General features: G+C 31.0%; 1 protein-coding gene across 1 annotated transcript in view; it reads left to right on the forward strand.

Annotated features, from left to right (window-relative positions):
- LOC108903164 (cadherin-89D) overlaps positions 1–27,947 on the forward strand; it is a 159,067-nt gene that overhangs the window by 2,762 nt on the left and 128,358 nt on the right. The window contains exon 2 of the mRNA XM_018705253.1: positions 14,257–14,365. Coding sequence (XP_018560769.1) covers positions 14,311–14,365 — 55 coding nt within the window. The 5' untranslated portion in view covers positions 14,257–14,310. The remainder of the gene's footprint in view (positions 1–14,256; positions 14,366–27,947) is intronic.

Genomic DNA, 27,947 nt, shown 5'->3' on the forward strand with positions numbered 1-27,947 from the left:
ACAAATCTATATTTGAATTCAATTTAATTGCAATTAGATTATGGAAAAAAATGCCTGGTTTATTTAATAACCAATCTTTAACGTGACTTAAAAATTACAAATGCATTTAATAATTTAGATTGTTTGGAATTTCGTTATTTACTTTTTGACCAAAGACATAGGCAGATCTTTGTATTGCGTTTAGTAGCAAGTTGTATCCATACAGTCAGTTTTCTGTACCATGTTAGGCACTTATGAATAATAATAAGCTTATTGACTTTTTTTATTCAGATACATAAAGTAAATAATTGCGAATATTAAGAATTTTTCAAAGATTTTATATTATATTATTGTAAACCCAATCCTACACAACATTTCGATATCGTAATTGAGATTCCACTAAAGTGTAATAAAGAACTATAAAGAATGTTTAAAATATGTTTCGGATATTATTTTTTTATGAAAGACTTCTAATTTTAACTACGTCACATTGTACTATGGAAAAATATTCCTAAATATTTAAATTTAGTTGTGATAGGGGCCTCATTTACGTGTACATCGCAGTATACATTTGTTGGTGGGAAATGAAACAGCTTAACATTGCTATCCAAAAATGATAAAAATATGTATATAGTTTTTCCAAAAGAATAGTTAGATTAAATCTATCGTTTATATGTCAGAATCAGCTTCAATTTTTTTAATAATACTTAATTGATTTCCAAGTTTCTTTTTTATAGTTTAGCAAAATCTATACTAGTTTTACTTTTAAAATGTTGCTCTTGCCTTCTGCCCATCTATAAAAGAATTTAAATATTTTATTTCTATAAAATTTAATATTAAATAAGTTACGTTATTTTTATTTCTTCATATGTCCCTTCTTCTAATCGATTGTAATAAATCCTGTGTAATCCACTCTTTTTTTAGATCACCTTCCTTTGTGAATATTTTGATGTTCTTAAATTAAATAACATTTTTTTGTGTATCTAAGTATGATGATAAGTATTTACAATTTTATTTTTTTAAATAGTTTTCTATAAGAGACAGTTCTTTTTGAGCTTCCTGTTTATTATTTTTTGCTTTAATTGACATGTCCCATTTTTAATGAAACATCCTGTATTTAAGGTACTTTTTATATTTTAAATTTAATGAAGGATATATTTTTCATTTCAACTTATATAACAAAATATCGTTTAAAACATAAATTTCAATTACCAACACATCAAATCTATTTTCACAGCTAAATTGAAACAATTATTAATTCCACTTTCTTATTAACTGTTCACCTTTTGACTTGAAAGCAAAATTAATTAAAAGGTATAATAATAAAATATAATTATGTCATATTGAGGAATGAATACACAAAAATATATTTAACTGAATATTCTCAAAAAATAGACTTGAATGTTTTTTCGCGAATAATTAAATAAATTCAATCCTTTTGTCCTATTAATATTAAATATTTAAACTCTGAATTTTATTTTGACTGTCCTTTAATAACATATATTAGGTTTATAAATAATTTAGTACTAATGTTAATGTCCACTTAAAAATATATGCTCTTGACATTTTGCCTCGTTTGAATTTATTCACAAAAAATGCAAAGATCTATTTTAAACTACTTATAATCTTAATGAATTTAGGTAAAATTAGTAAAATTATATGGTTGACCTTAAAGAAGTAAAAGTTCAAAACAAATGTAATGGTAACGACAGATAAATATTATTTCATTAAAGTACAATGGGTATGCGAAAGATGTAACAATTAAGTATATAAAACACAGTCTAATTAAAAAGGAAGAAACAACTTCACACGTCTGATATAAGTCCTGTACGTGAATCTGTGCTACGGCCAAATGTTGGTGCAATTTTAAACTTGAAAAAATATTTTAATCTACAGGTTGAGGTCAGAAAACAATGCAGTTTGTAATTAGACGTATTAGTGGTTATTTGTAGAATTAATAAGGTGTTAAGAAATTATGCTAAGTATATGTGTGTGCGGTTGAAGTAATTATTATATTTTAAGAGATTTTGATCTAAGAAAAAACAATTTTGTATTATGTAAGCAACTGAATTTCCTTTTTTAGTCATAAAACATGTTTATATACTATTTGAGTAGTAGAAACTGATTTCTTAAGGTCTTGTCAAGGGATCGCAATCAAATCTTTAAGGGTTAATCCATACTATAATGTCGATCTCGGTTCGTTCTCGGTCCCACCTCGGCCTGGTAAAATATTATTAAGTGAGAAACAATGTGTGCACTCATAGTATCCGTAACAGTCAAGTTCCGGTCATATTGTATAATGTGAACATGATTAAACTTTACCAGACCGAGATCGTACCGACAATCTCTCTGTATTGTTCAATTCGTTACGTAATTTTTTACAAATTTTATATACTTCCGACTCCACATAAGGATTACAAGATCTAAGTTCAACACCTACGCCATTCAGTGACCTGCTACAATTTTCTTTCAAGAAAACATAAGTTTGATTATAATATGCTACATTTGTCTTGAATAATTCCTCCATTAATACTAAATTTTAAATATACATATATATTTTAAGAAACTGGTAGTTTTGAAACAAATATCTATGTTTGCAGTTTATGATGAACTGTAAGAGATATTGTAGCTAAAGTCCGAGATAATTTTCAAAACTATAAAAGATTTGAATTAAATCATATACAGCGTAGTAAAAAAGTTCTGCATAAAATTCATATTTTCGTTAAACAATTTTTTTTTTCGAAAAAACGGTGAGACACGTCGATTTTTATTTGATCCAGGGTACCTTATTATGTGGAAATTTTTTTTTCGATAATCCACTTACGCCAGCGATGACATAATTTTTTTTTTAAATGACAACGCATATTTTTTTCGTTCGAAATTGATGACAGTGATAATTATCTAAACAACGGTGTGAAAATTTCGATGTCTTACATAACAATTTTTTTTAGAAAAATGCACCTTAAGTTCTTGAATGCAATAATTTGCTGTTTACGGATCAAATGCCTTAGAAAAAAATTTATTCGGCAGAAAGCATTTCAGATAACTTAAGTTGCAACTGGTGTTATGTAATATTTGCGGAATTATTCATCAGATATTGTCAGGATCCTGATTAAACTGCAAAATTTAGAACCAAGTTCAACCGCACAAAATCCAAATAGTATGTAGCAAATTAAGGTCGACTTTTTGTCTTCGAGTTTGCCGATAAATTCCCAAAAAAAAAAGATCCAAAGAAATGTTTACTTGAAAGGAGTAGATTACCTGAAATATTGAAGACTAAAAATCAGTACCGATTTAACATTCTTTGGTGAAATCGTTTAATTCGAAATGGCAAAACTTAGTGAACGCGAAAGAATTGATATTTTGAGGATGATTGGTTTCGGCGATAAGTTACGAACCCATCAAGAAGCTTGCCAATTATTTAATGCAACGTACCCTGACAGACCACCAATTACGCAATCTACGGTTAGTAGGGTACTGGCAAGGTTTGAGGAAACTGGTAGTGTGAAAGATGCTCCTCGTGCGGGTCGTCCTAGAGTAGATGATGAAACTAGATTGAATATCCTGGTGGAGCTCCAGGACAACCCTCATTCTAGTACAAGGTCGATTGCATTGAACAATGATATTTCACATGTAACTGTGGTGAACTTTCTCAAAAAAGAGAAATTTCACCCCTATAAGGGTCACTTGATACATGCATTGACTGAGGACGACCCAGACCGCCGTCTCCACTTTTGTGAAGATTTAATGCATCGATGTAACGGAGACCCCGACTTCCTCAAGAACATAATTTTTTCTGACGAGGCTACTTTTTATCTTAATGGATCGGTGCATCGACATAACTGCCGGTATTGGTCTCAGGAAAACCCGCACTGGGTGCAAGAAGTAGATCATCAGCACCCCCGAAAGGTGAACGTTTGGGCGGGAATAATAGGGCGTCGTATTTTAGGCCCGTATTTTTTCGAGGAAAATTTAACTGCTGCTCGCTATTTGGATTTCCTGCGGTTCGATTTGGTCCCAAGCTTAGCAGAGTTATTCCCGAACAACGAGGATCCTGATATTCCTGAGGAAAGAATTTGGTTTCAGCAGGATGGTGCACCGCCCCATTATGGAGTGCAAGTACGGGAGTACTTGAATAACACGTTTACTGGCCGGTGGATCGGGCGACGCGGAACAATCGAGTGGCCTCCGCGTTCGCCTGATTTAACACCTCTAGACTTTTTTTTGTGGGGCTATTTGAAATCGCGTGTGTACACAAACAGACCAGGTGATTTGGAAGAACTTAAAAACCGTATTCGTTTTGAAATAAATCAAATCGACCCGGGAATGCTTGAACGAAGTGTAGACGGCGTTTACACACGCTTAGGACAATGCCAAATGGTACAGGGTGGGCAATTCGAACAATTTCGCTAGACTTACACAAACATTAGTGTAATTTTACTCGTTTGAAATGTAATTTTGTCAACTTTGTCCTTTTCGGAGCCATTAATAGTGTAAGTAGACAATTATCACTTATAAGAACTTAAGGTGCATTTTTCTAAAAAAAATTGTTATGTAAGACATCGAAATTTTCACACCGTTGTTTAGATAATTATCACTGTCATCAATTTCGAACGAAAAAAATATTCGTTGTCATTAAAAAAAATTATGTCATCGCTGCCGTAAGTGGATTATCGAAAAAAAAATTTTTTCCACATAACAAGGTGCCCTGGATCAAATAAAAATCGACGGGTCTCACCGTTTTTCGAAAAAATATTGTTTAATGAAAATATGAATTTTATGCAGAACTTTTTTACCACGCTGTATATTTACAAATAATATAAATTCTAAGAAAAATTATAGATTACAGCAAATTCACATAGTTTGATGAAAGAATTTGAATAGAATAAAATAATATTTACGGCAAATAATTCCATTTAAAACTATCTGCTCATTTGATACAAATACTTTTTTTTCAGTGCATTAGCGCGAAATTAAAAAAAGTTCGGTTATTTTCTGAACAGACCTCGTACATATTTATTACTTTATGTATACTCAAGGATCTAGACACTACTAGTCACTCATATCTAAAATAAATTATAGCTATTAATATAATTTATTAATATTCTGTAGTCACAATATTATATTCTATTATAAAAAATGACCGTCCTCAATATGCAAAAAGAAATATATGAAATTTAAAGTGTTTTTAAAGGTTAATATATCTAATAAGTTGACCCATATTACTATTTTATATCTGTTTGGGTATTTTCCTTCCTGTGAAAAAATTAAATATTAATGAAATTCTAATTGTGTCAGTAAAGATTTACTTCTGTGAAACTATTTTTACCCAACCAAATATCTCACACTGAAAAAAGCAGACAGAAAAAAATAATACAATTTTTATTTTCAAAATTGAAATTAAACTTAAAATTTAAACTGTCGAACTTATTTGGAAAAGAAGCGTCATTCGTAGTTTTGAAGACGAAAACATATTGGCTTTCTTTGGGAACAGGTTTATTTCTGTTAAAAGTGTCTTTTTGAATGAACAGTCAGTTGAAATATACCTAAATCTGGAATTTCATGCCTTGCCGAAGGCGAACACTTGGCGTTATCCGTTTTACATAAAAATAGTTGTAATAACAGAATCTAACAACAGATCGAGCAACAGATGCTTACAGTGTATGTTCAGATAATGGACATACCACACTTTATAGCTGAAATAGTTTAGTTATCAGAGCGAATGATGGATTTCATAACATATACAGTTGGTGCCTGCAGGAAAGCCGCTGGTCTTCGGGCGTTAAGTGAAAAAAGAGGCAAGGCTTCAAGCATGCTTAGTATTCTCAGTAATTACTATATTCTCTAAGCATTTTGTGTAGCATTCTGCATGCCGATTTGTTATTTAGGTGTTTACCGTGACCGTGAATGAATGCGAATATTAATTTTACCGGTCACAAGCTTAAATTCATTGAATGAACTACGGTCTTCAGTATCTAATTTTATATTTCTCTATTTGTAAGTCTTTTAACTCTTGCCTTATTTATTAAGATAAATTGCCGCATTGTATATTTATTTATTTCTATTTTACGAGCGGTGTGATCATTGATCATTTTCCAACAAAGTCTATATTCTATAAGTTAGAGCAACAAGAAGGCTGAGCAATAAGGTAAAGTAGATGATACATTTATGACCCTATAAGGAATTCACTTACGGCATTGATTGCAGCTTTAATACGGGAGTCACGAATCTCTTGGATAAAGGCACAATCGAAAGAATTGTTGATCCGCTTGTAGTAGTAGCAACAAGAGTAAAACAAGAGTAACAGCAGGACTGCTAACTGGTCATTGAAGAGTCAGAAATCAGCTAAATAATATTGGTTCTATAGACAACAACAAGGTTTTGTCAGGAATAAGATCGCAGCCCATTATAACGCGAGTAAGATTTAACAATGATATGCTCGGAAGAAATAAACTGGAAATTGGAAGCTTCGTGAACAACTCACCGTCAAAACTATGGTTTAGTTACATGAAGAAATCTGAGATTATAGAGATTCACAATAACCCTAAGAAAATCACAGTGGTGTATCTACTACATATATTTAAAATCTACAATCTGAATTTATGAAAATTTTCTCTTAATATATTGAGAATATATGTTTCATCAAAACATGCTTTGACATTAAAATAGCATAAACTATTTCTCTTATGGCATACTGATGAGAACTAATAAGTTGGAAACTGATAGGTATATGTCTGGTGGTTCTATTAAAGAATGATCTTAGCAGATATTAGGGGTATAATTTAGTGCTCGTAAGGGCTTTAGTCCGCAGGTTAGTTGTTTCTCAAATTATCATTGGGTAAAATATTGTTTTTGTTACGTTTTGCTAATAATAACTTTTAATAATGATTGATACCTACTCATGATATTGTGATGTAATGATAATGATTTCAGGATGTTTAAACTGTTAAATGTTTTAATGTACCACCACTACACTGTGCAAGGCTAGGTGTGTGCGCAAAGACACCGACGCTACTGGAAGGACTAGATGCGAGCATTTCCAAAGGCATATATTGAATGCTTTAGAGGACTACCATTAGAGAACTGGTTTCAACTGTAGTGGCCTTAAAACCAACAATAAAAACCAAGAAAAACATCAGGGCTGGCGTAGGGGGGCTAGCGGGTCTGTCCTTACAGAGCTAGCCCGAGAACAACAAGCGCAAATGTCAGCACACAGGTCGTGAAAACCTTAAAACTACTGTGAAACGTTTATTTACTTCCGAAATCCTACAGTTGGTAGTATAGTCTTTCCGAAGTCATATATAAAAACGCTTAACAATAAAATTTAATGAGTTTCATGGGCGTCCCTAAAAAAGTTTTCTGCTAAAGGTAAAAAATAATGAAAATTGTCATATAATGTCACATAATCACACCACATTCCGCATTGCTGCACTGCACTGCTAGACAATTTATCAACAATTGAAATTTATGGCCTAGTCGTTCAGTACGGATGTATTTGTACGCCCTTTGCTCGCGCGCGCATTCTTCAACTGTGCCACCAGAGCTGTGGATGGGTATGCCTATACCTGGTACATACCGCCTAGCTCTTTGGTCTTCAGTTGAGATCGGAAAGACTATACTTACTGATATTAATATGAGATATTATATTAGGATACATATTTTTACGAAAATATTTTCACTTTATGTTCGGAAGCTTTTACTTGCTAACGCCTAAATTAAATAAGTTACCTTGTCAACCTTTAGATTTATATTCAACATAGTTGCAGAACAGCTGCATAATATACGTTTACTTGCAGTAAAAATATATTTCAGTTACAGGAAACAAATTGTGAATGTAGTCTGAAAACTGACCCAGTTATATCCGACAAAGTATACATTAATGTCTAACGTTAATTAAAAAATATTTCACTAATGACAGTTTTCTGAAAAATCAAACTAGTTTACAATCTCTATTTGCTACAACAAAATTTTTATTTCCAATACATGTTTAGATTAATTTATTGCGGAATATTTCATGTCTAATAATTACGCTTGCATGTGTTGTTTTGAAGTTTCTTCAATTGCTACGCATTTTTAAGATTATTCACATTTTCATGTGGCTACAACATTTTGCTCGAAATGGTAAATACACAGTCCACCCAAGAGTGGAGAAAATTCTACAAACCAATGACTTCTTAATCGTTTGTTGGTACATTTCATAACAAATGAAATCCAGACAAAACTAATATTACATCACCCCTGTACTTCGAATTATAATTTATTTATGATAATTAAACTAATTAATACGCGTACGACATGCAAATCAATCTTATCATCACAAATAACTGGTAAAAGGTTACAGTTGCGTTGGTGCAGATGTTTATTCAAGTGATGGAGGACTTCCTACATGGCCATCATTTTATGCATGCGGCACATTCTTCTAATACAAACGTCTGCCTTTTGTTTTTTTCGAACATAGTATTTTATGGCAATCGTAAAATGCGAACTTTTATAGTATAAAACAAAGGACAAGGCTGTAAATAGTTTTTCGGATATTTTAAAAGTTATTCAAAGGATAATGGACATTAAAATTTTTAATTGGGCTGTTTTCATAAGTAAAACTCATATAACGCTGTATTAAACTAAAATAATCAGTAAAAAGCATAATTACTTCTGCAGTTTTCATGTGAATTAGAATTTTGTTATCGAGAATTTCACGTAAGATTTGAATTTTGCGCCATTTGTACGCCAACGGAAAGGATAGATGGCGTGACAGCTAACAGTTCAGTTATAGCAACGTGTTTTCATTGTTGAACAATAATTTAAAAACATTGAATGTTCGGCTGCACTTAGCAATTTTCGTACAAAGTATAGTCGGAATAGTGATTTAACTTCATCAGCTGTGAAATATTGAAAAAATTGAAAAATTCATCAGATAAACTGGATCAGTTAGCGATCTTAAACACTCTGGACGTCCTTTGACAAGTAGTTTAACAGAAAACCAGGAACATCAATTCGGCACGTTGGTCAAGAATTGGATATTTTGAGAAGCTCTCTACAGCGTATTCTCACGAAAGATTTGCATTTTCATGCTTACAAACCTCAATTTACTCAAGAACCGAAGCCTACTGACCGCGCAGACCGAAGAGGGTTCGTTAAATGGATTATGCAGCAACAACAAGTGGATGCTGGTATTTCGAACAAAACCATCTTCAGAGTTAGGGTTCATTTTCATTTCGGACTTGTTTCATCGATCAAATTGTCGCATTTGGGGCACCAGAAAATACACGAGTGATTGTTAAGAAACATATGCATCCACAGCATCACTGTTTGGTGCGGATTTTGGGCTGGAGGCATCATCGGACTAATATTCTTCGAAAATGCGGCTGGTCAGGCTATTACAGTTAACGGTGCTCGCTATCGTGACACGATAATCCAGTTTTTTGTACCTAAATTGCAAGATATGAGTGTAGACGACATGTGGTTTCAAGAAGATGGTGTTACATCTCATACAGCCCGAGAAAAAATTCAATTACAGCATGAATTAGTTCCTGGTAGTGGAATTTCCTATTTTGGTGATCAGAATTGGCCGCCCGGATCAAGCGACTTAACGCTGTTGGACATTTGATGATATTTGCATTGTTACAGTACCTATCTGAAAGCTAATTTGAAATCATTCCTCCATCCTTCGCGGAAAGTCTACAGGAAGAGGTGTATGGACTTTCTGTATGCGATAGGGATGTAATTCTTGCACTTTGAGGATTCTAAGAACCGTAGATTTTGGGCAATTAAACTGGACAGCCAATTTCCGGACACTTTTTGAAGGATCTGCTTCCAAGGCATTTAGGATATGCACTTCAGCCGCGATTGATTTTATTTCCACAATTGTGTTTGGCAGTATTTTAATTCTACATATTACCTATCTACTCAAAAAGTACGGTAATGCAAGTAACAAATAAATAATTTTTACCAATCTTTCTTAAACGCTGATCCACTCTTTCAAAAGTGTTTTCCTGTCAGGAAATCTTCAATTTGGAAATCGTTCCTCATAAAGCCTTCTGGCTTCTAAGGCATTACAAGTCCATACAATAAATGCATGTCGGCATATTCAGCAAACGTAAATTCCTTTACGGTAAATAAAATAAATCCGAGGAATAAAGTCCGTCCCTGGCAAACCAAATAAGCTAAATTGTTTTCATGGGTCAATTTTTAAAGAGTCTTATCTGTTGTCCATCGTATTAAAAAATAGTTAAATTACATAACGTACTTTAAAAGTTATTTAAAAAAAATCGATTTTCAGGTGCATCCAGGGGTCTGTATCTCCGTAGGGGAGCCCTTTAGGGAGAATTTTTATAGGAACTTCTCATGTTATTTTAACGTCCCCTTTATAAATCCGAGAGATTGCCCACTTATTCTGGGACACCCAGTATATTTTATACCTTACGTAGTAATTAAAAGCAACAGTCATTCCCACCGTGTTTAATATCCAGTTGAAGAATTTGTTAAAATAAATAGCAGTTGCACCACCTGCGGCGCAAGATTATTTGTTGTTTTTTTTTATGTGAAAACTTTCTAAGAAAGTTTAAATACACCGGTAACTAACGTTGAATTTATGTCACTTTTATATAATACATAAATAGTAACTATTAAATTGTTTTCTGATTTACATATATAGGTTAATTTAAATCTGTGTAGTGAAAGCAAATTTTTAAATACAGATGCATTTATTTATTAAACTAGTTACAGCAAGTATCATTTAGAACAATCTTCGCTATTCGCTTGAAATATAACCAGTATTAATTAGAATAAAATAATTCCATGTAAATTATTATAACTGAAATGTTATTGACCACTTACGTAACATGTAAGCTACGGAAGAACAATGTGGAAATCCGGGAAATAAGAAAATAGAACAATACAAAAAATCTGGAGTAAACAAAATTAGAAAGAAACTAGTATATCAAATATCGTTATAATGATATCATTTCTGGTTTGTCAATTGGATTTTTTCATTTTACAAGATGTAAAAAATTATTAATTTGTATATTTTATTATTTTATTATTTTTCATATACATGTTATCTACAGTTCTCACTGTTTTCTTTTTCCTTTTGTAATTGTTCATAATTATAATTAGTCCTAATAAAAGAAATGAAGACTTAAAACGTAATTATATATTTTAAGTAAATAAATAACTTCAAAAGTTAGACTATTGAGATTAAGGGACATAGAGAAGAAACACATTCTAAAATGAAAGTACTATAAAACAGTAATTTTGTTTGGAGCAGCAATTTTATTCTCTTGATGTTGGTAATTAAATTTCGGTAAAATTATTAAAACAATAATATCAAGATTACATGGCTGTGATTGATGTAATTCTACACGATATTCTATTCAACCAATCAGCGTTCGCATTATCTCGAACGTAGACGTAACGGCTTGTCATTGTTCATTGTAAACGAACCATTAATATTGATGACGCCAAGATTTAGGGATTTTTCGTCATCAGTACCAGCCTTGCAACGCTTGTTGCCTAATCTCGGCGGTCACATAGCTTGTAAACATTTATGAAGTCTCTGTAACAGAAAATTACTTCTTACTTTAATACAGTGTGTACAATTAAGTCGGCATCAAATGGGAAACTTTTTTATTATTGGTTTTATGAAAAAAAGTTATTCTTGATAAAAAGTTCTGCATGACCTAAAACCCAAAATTAAGTATTCAGATTTCAATTTTGTATAGTCGTATACGAGGTTTGTCGAAAAATGTAAATTTTGCTGAAGAATAAAGTACCTTTATTTTTTACAATATCTACAATCGTTATTAAGAAAAGTTGATCCTAATGGAAATGGTATCTGATCCTACGGTCAGATACCCAATATTATTCATCTACCATTAAAAACAATCTTTAATAGTTCTTGGGTATAAACATAGTAGGAAATAATCAAATAAATTATAATTTAATTTTCACAAAACATTTATTGTGTTGAATTCATTGGTTTGCCAGTGCCTCCTGGATTTGATGTTGATCTATAGACGTAAATTATCAATGCTAATGCAGAGAAGAGTTTGTAAAAATAACAAAATCTGTGTTTTTAATGATATTGGATATTTGACCGAAGTTCTTTATTAGAATCAACTTTTTTAACAACGATTGTCGATATTGTAAAAAATAAGAGTACTTTACTCTTGAGCAAAATTTACATTTTTCGACAAACCTCGTATACGACTGAAAAAAAATTGAATCTGATTACTTCATTTTGGGTTTTAAGCCATGCAGAACTTTTTATCAAGAATAACTTTTTTCATAAAACCAATAATAAAAAAGTTTCCCATATGGCGCCGACTTAATTGGACACTCTGTACATCTTAATTTCTTTTTTATTTCCCCAAAAGTTGTACTTAATCTAATTAATATTGCGTGCGAATCATTGAAATAACTTAGTATATTAACCTATTGCAATAATTCATGCCACAAATCTTTTTTATATAATAGCGATTCTCCGACTTAACACTTTCATTTCTTCTTATTAACCATAATTATAAATTTCGCTTTTTAAGTTATAGCTCAGTACATTTAGAAACTGTTTTATAATAATCCACTTTCGTTATTTATATCGTTAGTCTAAACGTTCTTGAAGAAATAAGTTTGTTGAGGCACCGACGCAATTTGTCACGGTAAGTGATGAGCTCTCTGATACAAATAAAAAAATTAATAATTGACTGCGTAATATAAAACAGTTTTATATAATGATTTTACTAGTGCGTATAAGCTGATCCTGAAATTGATTTAATTCCGATTGGTCTTCAACATGAAGCAAGTGTTTTGAAATTTTATACTGTTCGTAGTCAATAGATCCTTTCAAATAACGTATTTTACGAAATCTATTTTAGTATTTTAGACAAAAATGTTGTCATTAACTCTTAACAAACAGCCATTTATTTAGTCATCAGTTGAACACATTTTCTTATTATTTCAAAATATTTAGAGATTTATAGATCGACAAATTAAATTATAAATAAATGTAAACACCGGTAAAAAAAATTTCTTGTAGTATTATGGTATTAACATTTTATTTGTTCATTCACAAGGAAGTCAAGGATAACCAACAAGTGTAACGAAATAGCTCACATTGTTGCAATGTCTCCATAAGAAGTAAAAAAATATTGACAGTCCAACGACCGCCTCAACATAAATCAATATTTTTAAAGAAATTGCTTACAGCATTTCAAGAAAAGAATAGAACTAGTCACTTATAGTCCAATTAAATGGGCGTTCAAATCACAATTTTGGTCAACTTACCTGAATTTTTGAGTTAGTTTGAGGTATATAATAATAACAAGTGTTTTTCAAGATAACTCAAAAGGGTAAGAGCTAGAAAAAAATTTCTTATAAAAGTTGTAGAGCATAACACTCTGCATAAAAATGGTCTATTGACTTTTTCTTAAAATTGACAGAGTTAGGGTGGCTAGAAGTTAAGGGATGATTTCATAAATTTAAAAAGATCATAAGCAGAAAAATGAATGAATTTTATGTATATAGGTATACAGGGTGTCCGCAAATTTCACCGACAACGTTTGACTGCATATTCACGACGATAAATAAATGCGACACCCTGTATATTTTTCAATCTACTCTAAAAACGTTTTTTTCTAGCCATTTCGGGGATTGGAAAACAAATTACTGTCACTTATTGTTATTATATACCTCAAACTAACTTATACAAAATTCAGGCAAGTTGACCAAAATTTGACCGAATTAAAGGTTCATTTAATTGCACTGTACCTGTACAATTCGCACAGCAAAAATATCTGTGCTAATCCAAAGATTCCACACCGTACCTATGTAAAATAAATTCAGACAATTCAATTTGTGCAAACATCTATGACTACTTTTATTTTTCTATGACAATCTTTCAATTCTAATTCAAAATGACCATGAAATGTTTGTATTGCTGTTGACCGAACAGTGAGCGGTAGAAAAAAATCCATGAACCGACTGTCTACAGATGCATTACCCTTGAAACGATTCAATAAATAGTGCATCACAGAACATTCATCTAATGTGTGTCACGGTTACTTTTTATTTCCTTGTAGGTAGTTGTATACAACATATTAAAAAGTAAACTGCAGTTTCTACACGTGACTACTTATGCAGAAGCTATCAAAATGTCGCTGATTCCAATCATTTATTGTTCCGTAAGAATGGTTTGATTGGATCCTTGAATGCCAAGTCCTGTGATTTACGTATTGCTTATTTTACTACTATGTAGAAACTCAGTTCTATGAATTTTTTCAGGAATGACTCTAATGAGGAATCCGTTGAGTTTTAAACTCCAATGAAGCGACGAATATGACCTGGAGTGGCATCACGATATTGGTGACTGCTTTATTGCATTCTACTTTAGGTAAGTCGTCTGATGATATCCCATTTTATAATTATTGAGTTAGAATGTGTCACTACATCTTTTTTTAATTGTTGTGTTTGGATGTGCAACTAAGTGTTTGTAAGTCAAAAGTCTTTAAAATTTTGTTCAGTTCATGGTAAATTCAATTTGATTAAGAAAAACATTAGACGATTGAGTGACATAATTTAGTGTTTGGCATTTGTATGGTTCTGCATTTTTTTCTTATTTCAATAATTCTAATATTCACTTTGGAGTTGTGCCCTATATGGAATAGGTGACAAAAACTTTTCTAAGCATATTTAGAATTTAGATGTTATATTGCAAACCAAATTGTTAATGTACTATGTATCACTAAAGAATGTGCCGATACAATTTTTATGTATTAACATTTATATCCTCTTTGGAATTTCGGTATGTAGATTTTTGTCTGTGTTTTAATTGTGGTTTCTTCAACTTTAATTAGCTGTTATTAATTACTTAGCTAATCGACACTTTTTATTGTTGCTCATTTATGGTCCGAACAAATTATTTAAAATTTTCAACTAAGTACAATGTAAGGATCACTGAGAAAACGATCTCAATTAATATTGGAATGTATAATAAAATATTTCAAATACCTTCCTAGCCGATCATCTCGAAATAGACTGAATACTGGACTGTTATTACGCATAGTTCGATATCCATGAATAACTTTAAGCAATTTTGATCTTTCGTCAAATGTATGTAATTAAACGAGGCTAAAATATTTTGCCTTAAGAGTTTTAGATAATAAAACGGCAATATAGATGAAGAAAGGTAATGTCAGTATGTTTCACAATAAGACAACCTTAACCACTTTAAACGAAATGATGGTGATACTTACCTATAAATTAGTTTAAATTAGCTGGTCAAGATAATAACTATAATACTTTATGGATGTAATTTAAATATTTAACAACAAAAAGAAGACGATTTAGACTTTTGTATAAATTTATTTGGGTTGGTGCATTATTTAAATTGACCTGTTAACCTTATAAAACAATTTGGTTATACATCTATTAATTTAATAATTAATAATTTGGTTATACATATATATACTATATATATTTGGTTATACATATATACATCTTCTATTGTTAATTCATTTTTTTTTTAAATATTATTCAGTGGAACATTAGAAATTTTCATTGATATGTTTAAAATCTTATCCATGGTAAAAAATCCTTGAAATTCCTCCTTAACTTTTAATTTAATAACGAAACAGGGAACTAATTTTTTTTATCAAATTAAAAGGAAAACGGCAGCTTTCTGATAATGTAGTTATATACATTTACTATACTAAAAGTAGCTGCCGGACAATGATTACAGATTCCAGTTGTCATGACTGCGAAGAATAATCTTTCGTAAGTACATTTCTGTCTGAAATGTTTGTTTTTGTTCTTTTTCAGAATACACCTCAAGTAAAAAAAACGCGATTATACCTGCTTTCCGTTGATGCATCACTTAAGAATTTATCCTTAATCGTTAAGGTTAGATATCAATTTACCCGACTAAGATCATAATGTTCACTTCGAAAGGAACAGTTGCTTTAAGCATTAGATTGTAAAAGAATATATTTTTTATTTTACTTATTGTCGCCCTGAATTACAGTGAATATACATTAAATTGAGGTTATTTCTATTTTTCGTCTAGTCAAAGATTATTTCAAGTCTAATTATTTCTATATGGAAGTTAACAAATCGTATTTGATATGGTATCTGTATTTTCCGTAAATTGATTTAGTATTTACTTAACTAAGGAAATATACAACTATATCTTTAATTCTGTCGTATTCTGTTACGATTGCTCCTATCTATCACCAATATCTGAAAAATTCAGCAATATTGAATACTAGGAATAAATTTCAGCAATCTGTAATTTTTTATTTAATAACACAGCCACACAAAAAAGTAGTCTGTACTTTTCATGGGACATTAACCATAGTATTTTTGCCTCCTAATCACGAATCCGTTGTCAGAATTGAACTATCAAATCACAGGAATGTCCTAACCTCAAAAAACAGGTTAAAGATAACAAAAATTCACGAAAAAGTGCTATGAAAAATACAAAAAATGTTCATTTATATGGCTAAGACCCCGCCGAACGTGAATCCACGGTCAGAATTAATGGTTCCTTTTCTAACCTCAAAAAAACGGGTCAATTAAGGTCAGATATCACGAATTTTCAAAAAATATTCGCGCTAAATTTGGTATCCAGGGTTTTCTGGGCCGCTGATCACGGATCCGAGGTCATTTTGCAAAATTCAAGATGGCGGATTCAAGATGGCCGACTAAATTTTCAAAAAATAACTCATTCACGTCAAATTTGGTATACGTGGGTTTTCGGGGACGCTGATTACGAATTCAAGGTCAGAATTGCGAAATTCAGTTTGTAATATTTTTGTTTACTTTATAACCTGAGTACCTCATTATGTTTTAACCTTCTTTTTTCTTTTCTTGTTCTTTTCTGTTTCTATAAAAGATCTATTCACGAGTTTTCTGCCTAATCTCATGCAATAAATTACATGTAATTAATTAAATTTTTCAAACGAATTTTGTAAATCTGATCTCAGATTCGTGATCAGATTTTTTTAAAATTTGGTCGGCCATCTTGGATCCGGCATCTTGAAATTTGCAAAATTTACCTCGGATCCGTGATCAGCGACTCCTGTAAGTATACAAAATTTGGAGCGAATCTGTAATTTTTTGAAAATTCGTGATATCCGACCTTAATTGACCTGTTTTTTTTTTGAGGTTAGAAAAAGAACCGTCAATTCTGACAGCAGATTCACGTTAGGCGGGGTCTTAACCTTATAAAGGAACATTTGAATATAAAAAAAAAAATTGTATTTTCCCTAGCACTTTTTCGTGAATTTTTGCTATTTTTGACCTGTTTTTTGAGGTTAGGAAATTTCTGTGATGTGTGTCAATTCTGACACCGGATTCGTGACCAGGAGGCAAACATATTTCGGATAACATATGTCGCATGAAAAGTACAGACAACTTTTTTGTGTGGCTGTGTTATTTAAGGCTATTTCAAATTTCTGTCAAAAGGAAAGTAGCTGATGCTATAAAATTGTAAAAGAAAATCAGTTAATTTGCTTTACTACTGACTAGAAGATTCCAAGTAACTGTTAATTCCATTGTACCTTGGCTATGCTTCATATCTCATCATGGAAGGTTCATAGAGCAATTGTTTTACTATCAGTTTTGATTGGTCCAATACAACTGTGTCTTCAACGTTGTTGTATTGTTATATTTGTAACTCCTATTAGATGCTTGTTGTTACAATTAGACATGCTTTTGTCTGATTTTACTTACACGACTATTTTATTGTTATATGCTTATTAAGGATATATTTAAGGAAAAAATGAAAAACATTTTTCGTTTGAACGAATGTGAAAATTTAAAAGTTGAAGTTATGTTCTTGTTTCCGGGCTTTAAAATTGCAAATTGAAACGGCAGTACGTGCCGCAAGAATCTCGATTATCCTTCAACATATGCTCTCCGGATAGAAAAGTGACCTGTGCGTCTTCTCCTGGCGTTACAACCCAGAAGCGCAGCTACCAATATCATCTATACAGAGTGTGTCGCAAGCGCAGAAATTTAAGGAAGGTGTTGTTCTTTAGGTTCAATGATGCAGAATTCACTGTGTCACGTACCTAGCTAACTTTCGTTATCATTTATTATTATTCACTGCCACAAATGAAGCTGGGATGTTCAATAAAGTTTGTACCGTTTTACGTAGTTAATGTCTGTTAATTAATAAAGCTTCTAAATAGAGAGATTACGCCAACGATACATATGTTGTAGTGAAAATTTCAAGCGATTCTATTGGTTACGATGATATTAACTAATGTTAAAAAAGGTATTACATTTTTGCATACATATTTCTTTATACACATTATTAGTTTTCGGAGGAATAGTTTGTTTGTGAAAAAACAGTTAAATGTAACTGTATGTTTAAAAAAATAATCAAAAGCTGGTTAAATATTTATAAAGGTAAATACAGTTGCATCGTTTTTAAAACACAATCTAGTAATGAGCACAAGTGAAAATGTTAGGTATTGTTAAACAAAACAACTTTTACTTTTAGCATATTATATTTATTTAAATTTGACAGTCACAGAATAAAATATGCTTGCATCTAAAGGGTTAACGATTTGAAATAGCATTTATTTGAACTTTGTTATTCAATAAATTGTCGTACATTTAAGTATTGTATTTGCTACTAATTATAAAGATACGTCTTCAGTTTCTCATATTCTTTAATTTAGATATACATATGAGTAGTTCCTAGTTTCTATGTTTCAAAAAATTAATTTTTTAGATCTATTTGAATCAACTTACTTATCTATGGCATAGTACTAGTTTCTTTCTCTAATTAAGTAATTGGATATTTTGCCACCTGTGAAAAAAATTAAAAAATAAATGAATTTGTTTCACAGACTAACAGGAAATACATAAATAAATAGAGTAAGAAATCGAATCTATGTATTTGTTTATTCACATTTTGTAAGGAAAATGTTATACCTCAGATGTTGTATCATAATCTTACTTTATGTAATTTTTTTCTCTAAATCATTTTAATTTGATCTGGCAATTGAGAAAAAGTAAAATATTTTGGATTATAAATTTTTTTTCAGAATTCAAAATTTAAGTATTAGATGAATGATATTTCTTGGGAAACGCGACTGAAGATAATTAACTTCTAAAACGGTGTTATTGTCAATGAAATCTATAGCATAAAAAAATTAGTTATAAGTATACATAGACCGGGTGTCTCAATTAGTGTCCAATAATATACTACTTGATCCTATTGCCAAAAATAAGAATATTTTTTCATATAAACAATGGTTGAGAAATGCTTCCCAAGGGAGCTACGCTCCCTTAAATGGGGCCTCAAAAAATTATTTTTCTTTAAATATTTCCGAAATGTGTTGAAGGAAAATTATGAATTTTGACACCGTGAACGCTCATTAAAAGTCGAAATAGATCATCATAACATTTTTCAAAAATTTTGATCAGGGGCGTCTTAATTGGCGGGGTCGTCGGCTAATATTTGTCCCCTTTTTTTGCTTGTCGAAATTTTCAAATTCAGAGGCAAACATATGATAGACCTTCATTTCCTCTACAAAAAAGGCACTCTTTCTTTCGATAAAATTTCCAAGAAAAACGAATTTATGTGCTTAGAAAAGCACAATTTGGAAAGTGTTATAACATATTTAAACTGATTTTTCTCGAAAACGGATTACTTTTTCGATATAAAACAACATTACCATTTTTAATAGAAAACTCAGATCTGTCAAATTTTACTGTTTAAATTTGAAAATAGCAACATGTAAAAAAATTTTACCCGAGCCCCCCTGCTTAGGACAAACTTTTCTAAGAACTTTTCACTTTGTTTATTACAGTGTATAATGATATGATAACATATCAAAATTCATAAATGTACATGTACCCATTTCAGCTATTCAAGATTTTTTTTAAATTTTGTTAATGTATGTAATGAAATTTTTAGATTTATTTTTTTTCAGAAATGGAGCATTTTATCGAAAGAAATAAAGAGTACCTTTTTTTGTAGAGGAAATGAGGGTCATCATATCGTCCCTCTTATCACGTAGGGGCGTATAATCCAAGAAATGGATATACACATATGCCTCTTCGTGATAATAGGGACGATATCTTGACATCTGAATTTGAAAATTTCGACATGCAAAAAAATTTAGCCGACTAAAATTTTTGAAAAATTTTATGATGAACTATTTCGACTTTTAATGAGCGTTCACGATGTCAAACTTCATAATTTTTCTTCAACCCATTTCGGAAATATTAAAAAAAAATGAATTTTTTTAAGCCCTATTTAGGGGGTGTAGCTCCCTTAGGAAGCATTTCTTGACCCATGTTTCTATGAAAAAATATTTTTATTTTTGGCAATAGAATCAAGTGGTAAATTATTGGACACTAATTATGCGACACCCTGTATACACACAATCCTATGCCACTGTTTTTCTTCACATACCTTTATTCTGATGTCGCTGGAAAGAAGACTTAGTTGCAAGACTCTTTCTGTTTTTTATATTTTTATTTTCTGCTTTCAAGAAGAGTTGAAAGTTGTGTTCCTAAACATTCTTGGTCATGGATTCTAGAAAAAATAAAATTTTTGAGACAATTTACAAAAAATTCATGTACAGTTTTCATTTCGAAGAAACAAGTTCGAAGAAACACTTCTCTAACTCCATTCTCCTTTCATACATATGACAATTTCAGGACAGTGATTTTCAACTGTTAATATCATAAAACCAGTTAATAATATAAAAAAAAATAATACTAAACAAATGTTCTTATTAGTTTCATCGAAATAGGTATATGGGCATATAACAAAATTTTTTGTAGCCTTTAGTTAGTTGCACCCACTGAAAATATAACATCATTTTTAGATTTAAATACTCACTATTTCAAGAAAAACTCATTTTCAAGATATATCTTTACCCTGCACATATTTAATATTTTTTTTATATAGTACCTAAGTACCTGTTAAATGTAGTATCAATAATGCAAATTTAAGTTTTTAGTACACAGTTCATGGTCTAATATCTATTTAAATGGATAAGTAGGATATTATGAAATTGACATTAGTATAAATCTAGAGAAGCTTCCTCATCATGCCTTTTTGATGAGTTGAAATAGAAAACATTAGAGTTTTCTCACGTCCCTTTGTTTATCTGCAAACGCGGAAAGTTCAATTTTTTGAACATATTATCCTTAACAATAAATGCATCTTTCGTGATGTACACAGCCAGTCGAAATGAATGCGCGAATTGTTTATCTATTCTGATACTTTTCACATAATCAGTATTTCGTTTCTTGTTCCATGCTATCTGCATGAAAATCTTGATATTCATTTAATAGACAATTCTGGGTACAGAATATTCACCTTACATAAAAAGTATAAATGAGTACAAGTGCAAAAAAACACAAGATTAACAATAACAGGAAATGTTAGCATTCTTAGGAAGAAAGTATAATAAGTCAAGATGGCACGCCAGCACGTATGTAGGTACATATACTTGGAACTTCATAGTCCACTAAGACAATGTGAGAGTTCAAATTAATTTAGAAAAATTGGGTCGTATCACAATGTTGACTAAAAGACAATGAGTAAAATTTTTATTACAGACAATACCGGAACTACAGAAGTAGGACCTACATTTTTCTTAAGCTGACAGATTAAGAAATCATGGCAGTGTGTATTATGAGACATATTTTATTTTTTATTGCCTAGGATATGAAATGACGTATTTTGTTCATTTAGAAGTGTACTTGGTACTGTTAACAGTAAGTAAGTTTGAGATCAGTGCATCAAAAGAATACGATATCGATAAAAACTGTTAATGTGCTTAATAAATTCATTAAAGCTCCTTAAAAATTTATTTCATAAGTTTATTACTAGTTAGAGAATATGTTCTCTTTGATAAATTAAAAGAAAGGGATGTCAAGAGTTTGTTTCGGGGGCTATCATTTGATAAAATGCCTTGCTCTACTAATCTTTATTAAATTAAAATTAATGCAGTTAATCCTACAATTCGGTAACCATATGTTATCCGATTTTTAGAATATCAATTTTGCAGTAAAATGAAAGTGGATATATACAGTATGTCCACGGTTAGAGTGGAAAAGGAGTATTTTTTGCATTCTTCATTTTACGAAAAAAGGCATTTGTTAGAGCGTAAGACGGTCCTGTGGTACAAATCTGGCATTTCAATTGCCACAGACCTTTTTTCAGAGACCTGCAACCTGTACTTTCTATACCCTCTGCACCCTGCACGGTCAAGTAAAATTAGTAAAAAGCCAGATGTGTTCGAAGGCCTGTTGAGGCAACATGTCTCACGACTTTGTAAAAGATTTACATTTTTAATTATATATATACAGTCCACTCCATAAAGTTTATTTGAATATACCTATGTGAATCAAGTTTTATGCCATCATAGTGGCAATACAGTGTTTTAAGCCATCATAGTGGCAGTACAGTAAACGAAGCTGTACAGCATTCTTAATTAAAATGGCGCGTCTTTTGCTAAAATGCGGTTGGCATGGAGAAGTTTTCATCTTGTGTGTACAAGGTGATCAGAAAATCAGTAAATACATATAATTATTGTTTAAGAATAAACTGTCTTTTACTCATCATTCAAATATCATTGGCATGAAGAACTTTATTTAGTAATTTTGTTAAAACATTGTATTAAATAGTTTTTTCCCCGCAACGTAAGTATATTAAGAATAACAATCACTATTACTCAAAAGCCCTATCACTTCACCATGCCAACCGCATTTTAAATACAAGCAAAAATTTTAATCAAGAATGCCTTTCTATCGTAAAATGAACAATAAAAATGTTTTACTGTCCGTTTCTATCAAAGTAATTTTAATTCTAAGCAACTTTCCTTAATAATATATTTCTGTTTAGTAGTAGTTTATTGTTGAACGATTTGAAATAAGTAAGTAAGTAAGTAAGATTGATTAGTTTCGAAGATACAGATTGTTAATAAAAAAAACTACTTTTTACGAATTTATTTGCAAATTATTACTACATGTCAGCCAATTAAGTATTCGAATTGATGACCTCCAGCCCCATACAGTAATATAAGTTTTACAAAAAGCGTGTACGCACATTTTGTAACATTTCTGGAGTAACTTAGTGGCATTCGTTGACAATGCGTTGACATATCGTCGCCTGAGAATCAGACTATTATATGTCCATTTTTCTAAATATTGCAGGAACTAATTATGAAAGTATAAAAGCGTCAAAATCGAAAACGTTTATGGTTTTTCGAGCAACTATATTTTTATTACCAATTGTAGATTATCTACTTCAGAAAAAAGTAATATGTAGTTTACTATTTATAATGGATTCTGAAAAAATATACAAATAAAAAATTATGTTGTGGACATAGAACAATTTACACTAAAACATACATTCGCAAGCTATTATTTTTAAAACCCAAAAATTAAACAGTTTTATTAAAATAATGGTTATTATTGATATTTTAACATAAAGCAAAGATCCATATTTTACATGATACTACTAAACTGCCAATTTGTAAGTAACACAAAGGTAAACAACTGAAATCTAAGTTATTGTTTAAACCAAATCCACAAAAGTAGTTATTATTGTTTAGACATTTTTATTATGCACTTCCAAAACTGTAGGTCTACAGCAGAAAAATGATTTGCCAAAGATCTAATATGAGAGACTTGTTTTCGGGAAGATCAACTGGAGGAGGCTCAACTGCAGGAACTGGAATGCCTTCTAAAAATGATTTGCACGCATTTTACCTGCTACTACCTTTCAAAAATGTTACTAGATGTAAATTATTTTCATTCATTTTATACTTCAAGGAGTTGACATTATTTTCATAAGAAATCTGGACTATGCTAGTATATTACATTTTGACAAACATTTGAAGTCCAAAAATGAATCTTTTAGCATTTGAATAATTTTATATGGCTTTTTACTTCTAGCATTTTTGACGACTTTAAAAATAGCAAGTGGACCGTAAATTCCGTAAAAACCATTAAAAATAATATAATTCTTGTCATAACTTGCAGCCGCAATACAAAAGCACTACATTGTAATATTTGAGCCAATTTATTCTATGTCCTCACGTGATGTCAATTCCTTATTGGACGAGAGGACATAGAATATTGTGGTCCGAATATTTATAAGGTTAAAATGTCAGTCTGTATTCAGCAAAGTATAGCGCGGCATAGACGTACTTGGAATATATTGGCATATACGGTAATGGACATAGAACAACGTGGTGACAAAATCTTCATTTAAGAAAAATATGGACATAGAATAGTCTGGTTCTCAGACGACGATATATCTTGAAAGGACGTAGGTGGAGTGAAATAAATTTTGGACTTTAAGTGACCCCACAAAAACAAGTCCAAAGGAGATAAATCCAGCGATCGTGCATGTCATTCTATGATGCCTCTATGAAGAAATTTATGGGAAAATATCAAATATCGACTTGTTCCGGTGTTTTTTCGAAATAATAATTTTCCTGAGAGTTATTCGCTCTGTTTTGTTTTCTCTGGAACACCCTATATGTATATAAATTACAACAAAATTTCACCCTTGACTATATTTTTAGCATTGCTTATTGTAAAAGTATGAAAGCTCAAATGTTTAGAACAAGCATAATTAACATCAACAAATAATTCGTGTATTATATTGTAACTGTTTTCGTTCATCACTATAAATATTAAATGGTTTTAATATTTAGGTGTTTTTTAATAGGTATCTATATTAGAACAACTGTCAAATGTTTTTTTTTAATAGTTTTGGCTAAATTAAATATTATACTGAAAGCCTCTAAATTTTATAATATAAATAATTATGAGGGACTTCTCGGAACAGTAATTAGTAAAAATAAAACGTAGCCACAAATTATATATTTCCAAGAATATATTTCGATGTTTGCAAGCAAAATAAATTAATTATTTAAATTTATAAATAATTGCAGACAACTAAATATTAGTGTTGTGTAAACTGTTAATTAATATAAGTATAAGTAGGGTGTAACTAACGATTTGGGAAAGGAGATACAATTAAGAAAAAAATTCATATGGGCATCTGTTCCTGGGTCTCCAAATATATCCTATTATTAAAGAAAACGTGATGCTTTTTCATAGGAACGACCGTGTATCTTAAGGGAAATATCGAAATAAAAAAGGGTATATCATTTTGGAATACCATTTATGTCTAGGGAACCTAATCAGTTTTCGGTGAAATAACTTATGAGTGCAACATATTTCGTTTCACACACAGCTTTTAAATACGTCGGTACTGCAACTAGTACATTTTTCTCTTTCCGTTAAATAACACAGGATAAGCCGCTAACACGAGATATTAACCGGAAACATTTATATTCCAATAATTATTCATCTGTGAGGACTGTGGGAAGGAAGTTCAAAGACAAACTAGATCATAAATGTGCTTTTGCTTCGGCAGATTTACTCGATCTAATGGATACTTTGCAGCCTTTCATTACTTATTTGTCCGGACAGTCTCCTGAGCGATATAATCTAAGCGTTCTTAAAAAACCGTCAATATAAGGTCACTTATTGCGCTTTAATTACCTTAAGTTTCCAGTCATTTGAATCATAGTCAAAATTGATTTCTACTTGGTATTGAAAGTAGAGCTGATGTGGAAATGATTATTTTGTGGAATGAAGGAGGACTGACACTAACTAATGTTTTGAATGAGTTGGAATCAACTGGTAAAAATAAAACTATAGTAGGTACCAATCACATTTCTCAAATTATAATAGAAATATGATTTATACTTTCCATTCTATATTCGAAGTTGATATATTTTTATTTTGTTCCAAGAAATGTATTTCCTTGTGTACGATTACACACATACTTAGACTTTTTCTATATTATGTGATAATGGCTGGCAACTTTTCAATTTGCGTAATGCAAACTATTTCAGTAACTATGGAAATAAATAATTATTATAGCATTATTTCTAAATAATTATACTAAATTAGCTGCAAATATTTTGAAAGTAACAATTTGTAATTTTAGAAAATGATGCTAGGAGCATTTCTGTTAGAGTACCAAATGAGCCTTTTATTTTAAGTAGACTCCTAGATATTTTTTAAATAAGATAACAGCATACAAATTAAATACAAAAAATCGATTTAACTGGTACCAAACAGAATGTGAAGCGTTATGGACGACTTGTCCTGCAATTGAATTAACATTTCTAATGTATAGAACGACGTGAAAGGTCCTACATTATTATAATAATTAAGCGTATGCTTTGATCATATGATTAAACAAACATAAGGGTGCTATAATTGGAATTATTATTCCTATTGTAAATGGTCAATAGATTTAAAGTTAGTTTGTACTGAGTGTGAACAAATTCTTGAGTATTCCCCTTTCCTAGCATTTCTTTTTGATATATTGTGCTCCAACAAGCCATGTGATTACGTCTAGATATTAATAGTAGGTACCTGCTTTGGTCTTGTAGTACTATTATTATTCCTTCTGCGAACCATAACCACAGAAGAATGTGCTGTGAGCCTTGACGTTTGGATGATCATAGAGAGGACTTGTTTTAGCAGTGTTCATGAGAAAATTATTCTTTTTTGTTACACCGTACAAATGAACGGGGTGAAACAAAGTTGTGAAAATTTAATTAAAATTAATGTGTAACAAATGTATTTTACAGAAGTGCATCTTTATTAATTTAATTTGTTTTATTAATCTTTACATTATTTACAGGCATACTTGATGAATTTCGCTAAAATACATCATTCCAAAAAAATGGATTTGAATTTTCTATATACTTGTTTTCAATCACGGACAGCAAAATTTTGACAAATTTGTGGATACATTAAATATTTTTTATCTACTATCGTCTCAAAAGTAAGTTTTTTACATAGTTTCAAGTGTTAAAATTTGGCTTTTATAAAAGCCTTTGCAATAAAAATATTTTATCCACAATCATCTTATAATCGGACTTTTACCCACACATATGAACCGTCTAAAGCGATACTTTATCCACTAGTGGAACAAAGTAACTTTATTTCACTAGTTGTACGGTTTTACGTACAATAAGGGTAATTTGTTACTCTAAGAATTGGGTACCTGACCAAGGGATGGGTAACCCCCGGTTTAGTAGGTAGGAGAACATTCAGTTTTATTGTAAATAGTCTGTAAGCAGATACCATTCATTAAACATATTTTCAAGCAACAACATCTCAATACATTATTTCGAACATACGACCTAACGGTCAATCACTAGTAGAATAATGAAAAAATAATAAACCTATAATAAATTTATTTACTTACTAACATTAACATTTACATTTATAGTAATAGACATTTCGTTTTTTGTTTTATCACATTTTAATACCAACCCTTGTAGCATTGTTGCCATCGTTTTCTGAACGCATAACATCTACCGAAGTTTGTGAAGAATTTGCAGAAGTTACGAATGTCTCTTCTTCTAAGGAACAGCTATATTTTCCTTGAATTTTCCTTGCAATATCAAGTTTGTTAGATATAGACTCCTCAACATAACTTTCTGCCACAGAGGAGCTCTTCCATCTACCATGCCGTTTGATGGTTGTAAGATCAGCACCTTTATTGGCCAATAAACTTGTTGAAGTCCGCCTCATACAATGCTTCTGGATTTGCGATAATCAGGAATGAAGCAACTATTGAGGGTACCTTCGCGAATGTGTTGATTCCAACAGGCTGAAAAGTACATTTTTCATTGATGTATCTTAAATATCTTGTGTTAGGCGAATTGGGCGCAGAGGAATATATTTTCTACATATTTCAACAGCATTCACGCAAAATCCTTCTTCTATAATTGCAAATTTTCTTGAAATACCTATCTGGCTAACAGGTATAGACACAAGTAGGTAACTGCCAACGTCCTGTACATCACTAATTTTCAAATTTGTCAATTCGCAGCCATGGACAGGCACCAGAAAGTGCAACCTAAAATAATTCAAAGTTCATTATATACCTAACAACA

Source organism: Anoplophora glabripennis, unplaced genomic scaffold (assembly GCF_000390285.2).
Source record: "Anoplophora glabripennis isolate ALB-LARVAE unplaced genomic scaffold, Agla_2.0 scaffold67, whole genome shotgun sequence".
In the NCBI taxonomy this organism is placed as follows: Eukaryota; Metazoa; Arthropoda; class Insecta; order Coleoptera; family Cerambycidae; genus Anoplophora; species Anoplophora glabripennis.